At 41.0% G+C, this 12,055-nt stretch overlaps 1 protein-coding gene across 1 annotated transcript in view; it reads right to left on the bottom strand.

Annotated features, from left to right (window-relative positions):
- FNBP1 (formin binding protein 1) overlaps positions 1-6,967 on the bottom strand; it is a 65,535-nt gene extending 58,568 nt beyond the window's left edge. The window contains exons 1-2 of the mRNA XM_031057302.1: positions 6,893-6,967; positions 794-909 (exon numbers count right to left, since the gene is read on the bottom strand). Of these exons, the coding sequence (XP_030913162.1) occupies positions 794-909; positions 6,893-6,967 (191 nt within the window). The remainder of the gene's footprint in view (positions 1-793; positions 910-6,892) is intronic.
- Between the last annotated feature and the right edge of the window lie 5,088 nt (positions 6,968-12,055).

The raw sequence follows: 12,055 nt of genomic DNA, 5'->3' as shown, positions 1-12,055 counted from the left end.
CCCTGTGTGCTTTTTTCCCTTCTCACCCCTGATCAATTCTCAGTTTTTTCTACCTCCCTGGGAAAAGCAAGGTGATATCTACTCATGTGGGAGGGTTCTCAGCACCTCTTCCCCAGGACCTGACCTAAAGGAAGATTTTTTCTGTGTCTGGTTCACACATTCTCATCTCTGAATACAATCAAACCAGACATGGACATGTGGAAAGTACCCAGCAGCAAATATTTGAGATTAATTCACAAAAATCTGTGCTCTGATCAGAAGACACCTCAAAAGTTTATAAAACTGTAATTCAAATCTCAGGCTGTAACCTTCTTAACTACATAGGAAAAATTACCAAGGGCTGGGCCTGACTTTCTGACCTGTAATTCCTCCCCATGCACTTTCAAAAAAGGCCTGTCTTAGTAAAAGAAAACCTAAACTTCTCCTAACAAATGATCATTATTCCATTGAATTCTTAAACCCTTCAGCATTTTTGCACAGCAGCCCCAATTTCATGGAAAACATTACAGTGCTGTGCTCAAAGCCTGAGCCATTAATCATGCATAAACTGTGAGTAAGCCCTAGTGTGCTGCTCAGCCACCTCAATAACCTCTCTTTTTCCAAAACATATGATTACTAGCAGATATAATACAACAGGATCTTAAATTAACTTTTACTTTTCAATCTCTAAATTAAAGCTATTTTCTAAAAGCTATTTTATAAACAAAATCACCACTGACACAGCAAACTTTGAGTTGATTACAGGCTCTGAAAAGATGCAACTCAAAGTCCAGAATTTTACATATCAACTTACCTAAGCTGCTTTGCATAGCTGAGTTCAATCTCTGTTCTTTCTTTTACAAACTTGATGTACTTTTCCAGAACATCAATACCCCACTGCGTGTGTTTTTCTAAGTTGTCAAACTGGTCCTGCAATGAATAAAAAAAATAGTTTAGTCTCATTGAACACAGAGACAACTTAAAATTAATTTACAAAGGGAGTATCACCATACAGAAAGTGTTGTTAATATTTTCCATTACCAGTTAGATACTTTTATAGTGAGACAGGTTTTTAACAACAGAAATCTGTATTTTACCATGAGCCCAATTCAGCAACACTCTTCATTACTCATTTCTGAATCAGTTTCATTCCAGAAATACTGACAATCCTATTAAATACCATCTTCTAATATAAATACTTAAATGTAGGATAAGAAATAGATACTCATGACAGTATTTTGTTTTACTCTGAAGAATTAATAGAAGTTCCATGAATTTGGGATCTACTCCCAATTAATAATTCTGATTTTCATATGAAAATTGTAGATTTAAACTCTAGCTTTGCCAGTGCTATGAATTTAAAATGTTATTCAGAACAGTTAATCTTTTCTTTAGAGCACACCTCAATTCCTTTGTAGCCTGTCTGTTCTAAAACAGACAACACAATGCCCCCCAAAATGATATAAACTATGTTTTCTGAAAGTTTTCTTGTCCACCTCCATTCAGATACAGATACTGCTTTGTTCTTCAAATACTGCTGCCCTCAAAAACAGTCACACATGTTTTCAATGAAATCAAGAACATTCCACAAGTCAGTCTGGGATTTGCAAATGCCAAGAGAAATTAAGCAACTCTAAATCCAAATTAATTATCCAAGCCAGTTATTACTATCTGCAGATTTCAATGATAATCACCTTATTTTTCAAAATTTGGTTATTTCAACAGCACTCAAATTCCACAATCCACTCCACACAGCTTTGCAGAAGTAACTGTTTCTACACTACCTGAAATATAATTTTTAAACTGTAATACATTGAATACTTATTCTGACAGACATACACTGTAAAATAAACAAGGGCTTTAGTATCAGCCTAACTTATTTGGCATCAGGTTCCATAATGGTTTCCAAGGAAAATAGAGAGTAAGTTTGTATGATCTACAAATTAGATTGACAATGTTTTCCAAAAAAACAACCCACAGCACTAGATTTGGGTGGGATGCTGAGCTGCCACTACCAAAGATTCTGACACAAGTGATGCTTCTCTGCATCGAAAAGATTTGGCCCTGTGGCTCAGTGGGCAGAGCTATCACTGAGATACAAAAGCCAGACAAGCCCACTCCATCTAGACACAGAGCAGAAAAATAACTGAAAGCTACAACAAAGCCTGGTTTGTGAATATGTTGCTTTTATCAAACACCACTTTCTGCTCTGTAGCACATCTGCTGTGACAGAGTTACACTGGTGGCAGGAGGGACTCTGCCAGCCTTGAATAGTCATGGACACAGGAGCTAATAAAGAAAATAATCCTGCTAATAAAGAAAATAAACCTGCTAATAAAGCTGCTTAACTGTAATATGAAGGGAGGAAATTGGAACCATGTTAAGAAGACAAAATCTGCAAAACACCATCAAGAAGGGAGTGAAATCAGCAGGTACGGCTCGTGGAATGGGACACACAGGGTTTGTGCATTGAGTGTTTGCTCTGCTTTAGCATCAGGTACTATTTCAAAACAAGTCAGCCAAACCAGACTAGGTTTCAATTTAAGTCAGTTTTAGTCAATAAAGAGGCACTGGAGGCAGAACAGCAAAAAGTAATAGTACAAAGTTAGAAAAATAGTAAAGAACCTCTAAGTGCTCCAGGACTAAGTGCTCCAGAAAGTACGAGAAAGTGTTTAAGGGCAACTGGAGTAAAAAAATTCAAACTACACAAAATAAAATCCTTACTTCCAGCAATATAAATCACCCTTGAATCAGTGTAGCATCAGTAACTCAGAAAGAGGATGTGTGCATTCTGCAGACAGGGAATACACAGACTAAAAACATACATGTTTGCATATACACAAATCTCAATTTCAGGCAGTTTCACAGCTGGAGAGAAGGCAAAATCAGGGGTAACAATGGCCCTCCTCCTGCCAGAGGGCTCAGCTCAGCCTGGAGTCTGGTGCCAGCACAGAGAAGCACCTTCTGCTCTGCTTCAAATATACAACCTCTCCATCTCTGGGATTATGCAGGAATCAGGAGAGTAATGCAAACATGGCCTTTTTAAGGTTTCTGATAAAGAGGTCTTCTAGCTCTCCCACACCCTACTCTTCCACAATTTACATTATTTAACATAAACACATGCATATAAAATAAATACCCCATGGGGAAGTCCATTAGTCACAAGTTTACAGGGATTCACACACTCCTGATTTAGAGAAGGGAAATCTCAGGCAGGGAAATTCACCCTGTAATCCCTGTAAGCAAATTTAACCACCTTTCTTGGTACAAATGTGATCTGATAAACTAACTTATTATCCTGTTGTGACCCCATCCAAAGAGGAAAGGTCAAGGTTTCCCAGAGGAAAGAATGCCTTTCAAGGAGGTCCTGCCCTTCAAGGTAATCCAGATTTCAAGACAGAGCAGGTTCACCCTGAAAAGGCAACCCTGGTGGTGGCTTATCCAAAACTCCCACCATCATCCCACCCTGCATCAATTCTCAGAGCATCATTTAGATCAGAGTTGGAATAAAAGCCCAGAAACGGGCTGGCATCCCACAGAGGGACCTGCTGGACTGTTTCACTGGGCCAAGTTGGTGAAATAAAACTCCCTGAGGAGCAGTGTAAGAGGAGCGCACAGTGGTGCAGCTGTCAGACAGATCAACCAGGGGAAGATGCTGAATTTCTATTTATAAAGTGAGATGAGGCACTTGCCCTGTGCCAAGCTCTAGGCAGAACCACCTCAAAAGTACAAGCACTGACCTCCACTATCAAGAGAGAGAAGGGGAAGTTTAACTCTCTGCAAATTTGCTAAAGAGAAGAGTTTCTGTTCTTTTCTGGGCATGGAACAGTGCGGCCCCAAGTGCCATTTCACTCAGCAGCCAACGCCCCACAGCAGTGTGTTACACTGGGGTCATGCATTCCATTGTCCCTTCCCTTTGCTGAGTGTCTTGAGGATGAAAAAAAGTCAGTAAAATTGGCAACACCACCACTGGCTGAGCATGAGATTCCAAAGGAAGGGCAGTGCAGCCAGAGGGACACCACACAGATCGCCCTCCTTGCTCCATGCATCTGGAAGGACACTGAAGGTAGGCAAAGGCTCTGAATTGAAGTTAATGAATCAAGGGATGACAGAGGACACAAAATGTGTCCAGCATAACCTTCAATTCATGGAATCCCAAAGTCCAGGGATACATGTAATCAATGCAAAATAGGACTTCTGAAGAATAGATTTTTGAGAGCAGTTAATAATATCATGCCTTCAAATAATCAATATTGAAAACACATTTTGGAAATTGATTTACTTTTCTTAAAGTTCATTACAAAAATGCATTATCAATAGGAAACTAGAAACCTCTATCAATTATTCTGGAGTCTAATGAGAAGAATACACAAAGTGCACCAGCCCTGGCAGAGATGGTTTAGCAGGTGAACTGTGCCACTCTGCAGGGTCAGTCATCATCTGCAAGAGGGCTCAGGTGCCCCAGGAGCTGCTGTTTCAGCTCTCAGTTTCAATACACAGACTCTCCTCTGTTCATTTTTGCAGCATCCTCACCCTTCCAGTCAGGGAGAACATTAGGAAACAATAAACTCCACAGGGCTTTAGCATTCAAGAAAACAAGGCAAGAAATGTGATGCAATGTTCAGTAAGAATGCTCCCACATGGCCACAGTGAGGGAGAAACAAAAGGTCACACCACACCTGTTTTCCCAGAAAAAGAAGCACCAAAACATTTTCTAGAAGAATTCACTACTTTCCTCTGGCTCAGAGACTGGTTCACACCTAAGAATGTTTTCTGAGCAGAAATCCTGCACTGACAGTCAGCTGTCTGTCACAGTAGTCTCCCACCACAGCCTTCATGTTACTATGTCCTTCCAACCTGCCAAATCTCATCTTCTCCCAGTTTCAAGTGCCTGTGTTAATTGTGGTATCAGCTTACTAAAAAAGAATAGACTTCTAACTGCCCATCACAATATGCATGTAATTAAACAACTTGTGGAACTGTAACTTACCCCCTCCATCAGATTCCACCTGCTTCCCAAAGCCAGCAACATGTGCCACTACAAACACTTCCCCAGGTGATGGAGGAGCTGCAATACAGGAGCTGATCCACCCGACTCAGGTGGGAAAGCAGAGCCCCTGCTACTTAAAAAAAACTGCTCAGAGCTTAACATATTCTTGAGCATGCACCCAAAAACTGGAGCTCAAAAGAGGAAAGTAGAACTTTAGTTATTAACTTGAACAGGAATTTGACATCCAAGTACCCAGAATGCTTTGACTATTTTAACCCTAAGGCAAAGTGTGTTTCTAAATTCATTTTCTAACTTGATTTCTGTTCCCATTAATTCTCTCCTGGTGCTTTTACTGCTGCCCAAATAACCTCCCATCCATGCATTCTTTCTGAAATTCAGTTGCATGCTTGTTACCCTGACAATGCTTAAAATGGAAATAGTGCTGCCCATTTGCTTTGCTTCATTTGAATGGTTACTTTAAGCTGTCAAATCCCCTTCACTTCTCAACTGCCCTCCTGAAGTCACATTCCCCAGCTATGTGAAGTATTTTGGGAAGAGGAAAGTTGGCCATTAAGGGGAAAAAAAAAGGCAAAAGAAAAACCTTCTTCCCATTTCTCGGCCACATAACATGGAGTACAACCAATTATTGAGCAATAAAGTGTTATTCATGAGGTCTTTGAAGATCAGCTCAGTGAGATATTCCTTCCTCTTTCTAGAAGGCTTCCATCTATTGCAAAATAGTTCAACACATGGCATTCAGATCCAAAGATGGACCCTCACTTGCCTCCAAGGGGTTCTCCAGCCTTAATATTGACTGAAATAAAGGGGATGCCCTCACTTTTCTCTTGAGCTGCAGCCTCAGTCTCCCTGCAGCCAGACTCACCCTGCCCAGTTCCAACACTTAGCCAGGCCAGGACTGAGGTTTCTACTTGGTTTCAGCTGTGAACAAAACTTTAAATTCTAGGAGAATTTACCAATTAATTCTGCAATTTAAATCTTCCTGTCAAACCTGCCCAGAGTAGACTGAGCTGGCAGCATTTACTGTACCAGTATCCAGGCTAAACTGTCACTGTCACCCTTCCTGCTGCTGTCAGGAGTGACAGTGCAGAACTGTGAAATTAAGAATGCTAACACAGAGACAAATAATGAAGAAAGACTATGATGAAAAGGCAGATGCTAATAGCAAATGAAAAGCCTTTATTTTTAGCATATGCCTCCTGTAATTCTCTTGCAGCAATACAATAAAAGACTCAGGACTATTGAATATTCAGAATATTTAAAGACTTTCTACTATCTCATTTCCCAGTGAGTTTGATTCAGTTTCCTCACAAGATTATTTGTTTACTTTCATTAATAACAAAAATAGTAATAGGGGAATTAATAGCTAATTTTTACCTCTGATCATACCTTCTCCTCCCATACCTTTTTTTCAAACACTCTCATTCACTTTCATAGGCAAAAAGGAATTAAAGTGAAGATCAAGAATACATTAGAGTGTTCAATTTCTAAATTACTTTTTTAGATTCCATGGTTTAACAACTTCAAATTATAAAAATAATTAACGAGAGGATGAGCCCTTCACAGGCTCGGCAGAGTCCCATATGGCACTCCAGTGCTGGCAGAATACAGGGGAATTCAGATCACAGACCCTCAGAGACCTACAATAAAGCTATATGCAAATGTTAACAGTCTCCAGGCAAATTAATAATGAAAGAAAATGCATAAAATACAGGCTACCACTGCAAGAGCCTTCCAGAAAACAGAGAGGAGTAGAAAATACCAAAGCAATTCAGCATCTGTTGACTCAGCCAGTACTGATGAGAATCAACTTCCCACACAAAACTTGTCAGCAAGTCAGTGAAACCCTCAGTTAATGACGCTAAACAAACATCCCTGATTATATATGGAACACAGGACACCAACCTTTCCCTTCCTGCAGCAGAGACAGGGAGCACTCACAGCACTGTGGAGCAGAGAGGGATGGGGCAGGGACACCATCTCTGCCAGGTTCACACTCGCACCGTGCTGTGGCTTCACGGGCTGTTTTCTGAACCTTCCATTCCCCCACACATCCGGTTCTTGCTAACAAAGCTATTTATGATCATGTGCATTTGTCATGCAGATCACCTCTTCAGCCACACATGCTTAATTTCATTTTACCCTTCAAGTATAAAATAAATTCCTCCCAACCTTCTACCAGCAGTTCTGCTTGAACTGAATAATAAATAGACCAGAGAAAAAAGCCATCATACTTGCCCATCTCCATCTTCCTTTCACTGCCATCCCCTAAACACATTTTTCCATAAAGCCCTCAAGGTTAACTGTGCTATCTCTCCCATTCACCTGGTAACTTTATCAAGTTAGGAGACCACAAAAAGAAATAGAAGATTCTTTGCTGCATCATTAGGAAACTGAATGTATTTCAAACCTGTGTGAAGGGGAATTGACAGAAAGCAAGAGTGGAAACAAACTATGTTTTAGGTTGAAATACTTTTGATGTTGCTAGATAAAGTCATCTCTACTATCCCGCCTGTTTCAATAGACATTATGAACAAAGCAGTTTCTGGGCCATATTTCAGCCTTGAAATGCTTAACCTCCTTCAGCATTTTGCTGAAGATGGAAAGCAAAATAAGTTCTAATACTTATGCTAGTTTTAATTTGGGTAGATTGTCCCAGTATAATAGCAAGGCCCTTTGCACAGCCTTGTAATTGCTTCTGAGACCAACCACACTCATCTCCACCCCAAAAACCACCTTCCACAAACTCAAGAGTGACCCCTCCTGCTAATTAATCCAGGGTGCTGTCCCACAGGCAGGTTTTGGCCATACCTTAACCCTACCTGGATAAAAACCTGACTTAATTCAAACAAGAAACACTTCTGAGGAAAACCATGAGCAGCTGGCACAAAGGCCAGCACCTGGAGAGCACCATGAATATTCCAGCTGCTCTGAGGCATGGCCAGTCCTGGGAGCACAACCAGATCATCAGGGCTGACACGGAACCAGTTTGATTGCAACATTTCACTTAAATATCCACCTACAGCAGAGCTGCACAGGAACATCCCCACTAATGAAAGGGGTGAGCTTTGTGCTGGTGAAGGTTCAACCTCCTTGTAGAGAAGGTGCCCAACACACAGCACTGGGTTACAGAGCCCACAGCAGTGAAAGCAGCAAAGCCAACACCAAGCTCCCAAAGCAGGGCTGGGAGGGAGAGTGGCTCTCTGAGCAGCAACAGGTCAGCAAGAGGCCAGCTCTGCCTGCTGTGGAGGTCACTGGGAGTACAGCCATGGTGACCCACTTTAACAAACACCTCTTATGGAAGCCCTGCAAACCCCAGCACGTGGCTCACGGGGAGAAGATTCCCGGGGTGAGTACAACCGATGTCATCCACTGCCAAGGCATTCACACGCACACACACACACTCAGCGTCTCCTTCTCTCTGCTGACAGCTTAAACTGTGAAGTGAAACTGCTCCTCTTGCAGCAGCCAGAAGTTTCTGAGTCAGAGGCCACAGAAGCAGTGGAGCTCCAGGAGCAGGTGATCCTACAAGAAACCTCCTGGTCTTGCCCCCAAGGGCTGCTCTTACCCCTTCTTACTCTGCCCAAACCAAATGAAGCTCCAAACCCTCCACCATGCTCCCCATCCTGGGGTCAAACCAAGCCTCCTCCTCCCACTACGTATCCTGTAGAGGATGTGGTAAAGCAGAACTTGTAGTTCCTCCATAGCAACAGGGCAAGTAACCGTGCTAACACAGCAGCCAGGAAGGAAGGTGAGAGAGGGGATGTACCATCTCAGAGAGGATGTGGTTGCTGGTACTGCAGCAGCTCAAAGATGCTGAAAGAGGTAAGATAACAGAGAGGAGTGATTAATTCTGGGGAGGGGGAAGGCAGGAGGATGATCAGATATTCAGCTGCAGCAGGACAAAGCTGATGAGCAACAAGTGATGAAGAGAAACAGCAACTGAGCCAAGTAGCGGATAGTAAGGGACAAATAAGAACAAAGGAGAACAAAAACCTTTGTTTTCTTGGAACAAGGGAGTTTTTGATGGTAAATTATGTAGGTTACATGTCCTAGACTGCATGGACAGAAGTACATCCATCATGGAGCAGTAGGTGCTATTTTGGTTTTATTCAAACAGGTACCTGAAAAGACCATACTGAGGCACCACGTGTTGTTATCAGTGGGAGATCCTTCTAAAGATAATGTCACATCTCTTGAAAAAGGAAATGTGCTTCTTAGAAGTGTCACAGTTTCATGCTCTTGTGCTCTTGAAAATGAATTTTATAGCTCTCTGAATAAGGAAAAGGCAAGGCTCAAAAAACACCATTTCAATGTCCAAGGATACTTTTCATAGATGGCCATGATGCAGCAGCAATTCATTTCCTTCAAATGAATTTATGCACTTTGAGGTTTGAGGCACTGCATGACTTTGCCACAATGAGAACCATCTGTCACGAGCCGCCCATTCAGAAAGGAACACTTCTTTTCAAACCTACAATTCTGCTTATAAAACACACTCAAGAAACCCCAGAACAAGACACAGTTTTGTTTCAAAATACATTATAATGTGCAAATTACAACCCAGGATGTAAGAAAGCTCTTAAAGAACAAGATAATGAAAGAGAAACTTCAACTAATGCCAGATGCTATGTTTTAGGACTATTTTTATTGAAGGACTGAGTGCATTTCAACCTTTTCATGCACTTGTTCAGTTATTTAAATTGGAGACAAACATGCACATGCTACTTCTTTTGGTGATTCTAGTGCAATTCAATTGATTTAAGTGAACTTACTTGTACTAGGTATGAGCATAAACAGCAAAATCCAGACTTTAAAATCCAGACTCATTAGCTAAGCAAAGGCTCATAACTGCTAAAAATCTACTGGGACCACAGAGATGATGCATCTCTACCATTAGAATTAATTAAACCCACAAATCTCATAAAAAAAAATCTAAAAACAAGGAAACAAAACAAAGCAATGCTAGCCTCCTCCTTCTGCTCATCCTGGGGGAACAGGAATGGGATAAAGATTTGGTTTTTGCTGACAGTATCCAGAGCTGCAGCCTGAAAGCTGCAAGGACCCACAGGGATTCACTGTTCCGTGCATTATAAACAAGAACTTTGAAAATGAGCAGATCCTCCTGGTTTGTGGGGCTCTGCTGCTAGCAGGGTATAAATCATGAGCTGCAGCAGAGCTCCAGATCCGAGCTGCCTCCCCCAGGAGTTGCAGCATGGTAACAATGCTAAATATACTGCTGCTGCTGTTCCAGGAAGGTTTTTCAGTTGACAAATGTTGCAACTTTTCACTGTTCCCCAGCACCATCCCACTTCCCCCATTTAATACACACCCATTCGTTTCTTCTGGAATTATTTGAACAAATGCAATTTTAGAACTAATTCCCAGTAAATCTTTTGCTGTCTGGCCACATCTTGGATTAACTGTTGACTGATTTTCATCCTCTTTTTTTTCTCCCAGTCTGTGAAGCTCTCCCTTAATAATACCAGCTGTTAAAACAAAGATCAACAAGAGCTCTTGCCCACGGTTTCCCCTTTGGGCAGCTGTGTACTGATTATTAAAAATGAGCCATAGAGTCTTCCTGCTTATTGCATGGCATGGATAACTACAATAGAAAACCAAATAGGCCTGCTGATCCATTTAAAAGAACACACACAAAAAAGACAATTCTGCCCTCTTATCCAAAACCATACTGAATCACAGCAGCAGAATCTTATCCACAAGAACAATACTTCAAACTGTAGCAGTCTGTGGGAATGTTTTTTTTTGTAAATTAACTTTTTGCCCAACTTCACCACAAACCAATGCCATACTGGTTTCATCACGTAGGATACCCAAGTTGTTTTATGCATCCTCAAAGTCAAAATTTATTCATTAGTATCAAGCCTTTTTGAATATGATTCAGCTCAGATCACACAACTTGAGTTTAGGAAAGGGATTTGGGGGGATTAATTTGATATTTTTTTTTAATACCACCACTTAAAAACAATCAGTAACATTGTTACACCTTGCAAATAAGAGTCCTTGGTCTCCCTCTATCAAAATTAGCCCCAAAAGATAACAGTTAAAAAACCTAGCAAAGGTCTTGTCAGGTATGCCTGGTATTCTCAACAGCAAAACTTCTAATCTCCACTAAATAAATCCCCTGGTGGGTGTAGAACCGAGCACGTGTGCAAAGCTCTTTCCTACACAGGTTAATGCAAAGATGTATTTATTCACTAAACACAACAGCCTTTACTCCTTTTCACCTCCTCCCCTGGCTGCGAAGCCAGAACTGATCAAACCCCAGGGCAGGCACTGTGTCCTTCCAGGATGTTTATGCAGACACTCAGAAAAGAAAAATGCTGTAAAAATCACTAATTCTGCTTAGCTTGAGGCTGAGTCCTGGAATCACTGGAGCAATGGCAATATCTAGGGTTAAAAAAATAAGCTCTTCCACTTCAGGGTGTTCCAAACCCTTCCCTAAAGTTCAAAAGAAAAGTGAAGATGTGAACTGACTGTTCCCTCCTCTCATTTCGAAATTAAATGGAACAAACTGCTGAAAAACTTCTTTGTAGATGGGGTTCAGAAAGCATTTAATACCTTAAATACCATGACATGACAAATACAATCCTAGATTTTTCAAGAACCACTTCACACTCAAGACCAAATAAGATTACTGCTATGCCTGAAGTATTTCTATCTGCCACTGCATTCCATTTTTAACCCAGAAATTAGATTAGGTGCTTCCACTTTGATCCAAGAAATAGTGAAGTTTCCAGAACAGGAAGATTATCAGAGATATATGCAACTCAGAAATCTAATGCAATGGATAGAACAACAATGCCAGAGTGTATAACATTTAAAATGTCTGCAAGCAACAAAGTTGGTCGCTTCAAAATACGCTAACAAACATATTCTGTTCAAAGTGCATTTCATAATTCAGAATTATCTATTCATACACTCCACTCTGTGGAATGGAGTCAAGCTACACTGGCAAAAAATGGATAAATTCTAGAACTAGGCCAGAAATATAAGCAAAGAGCCAAAAGAAAGCTGTAGAGATTCTATGTTTTAAATCCATCTATT

The sequence above is a fragment of the Geospiza fortis genome, unplaced genomic scaffold, assembly GCF_000277835.1.
Source record: "Geospiza fortis unplaced genomic scaffold, GeoFor_1.0 scaffold27, whole genome shotgun sequence".
NCBI lineage: Eukaryota > Metazoa > Chordata > Aves > Passeriformes > Thraupidae > Geospiza > Geospiza fortis.
The sequence above is the reverse complement of the archived record's forward strand: the minus strand, read 5'-3'. Positions and strand labels throughout refer to the sequence as shown.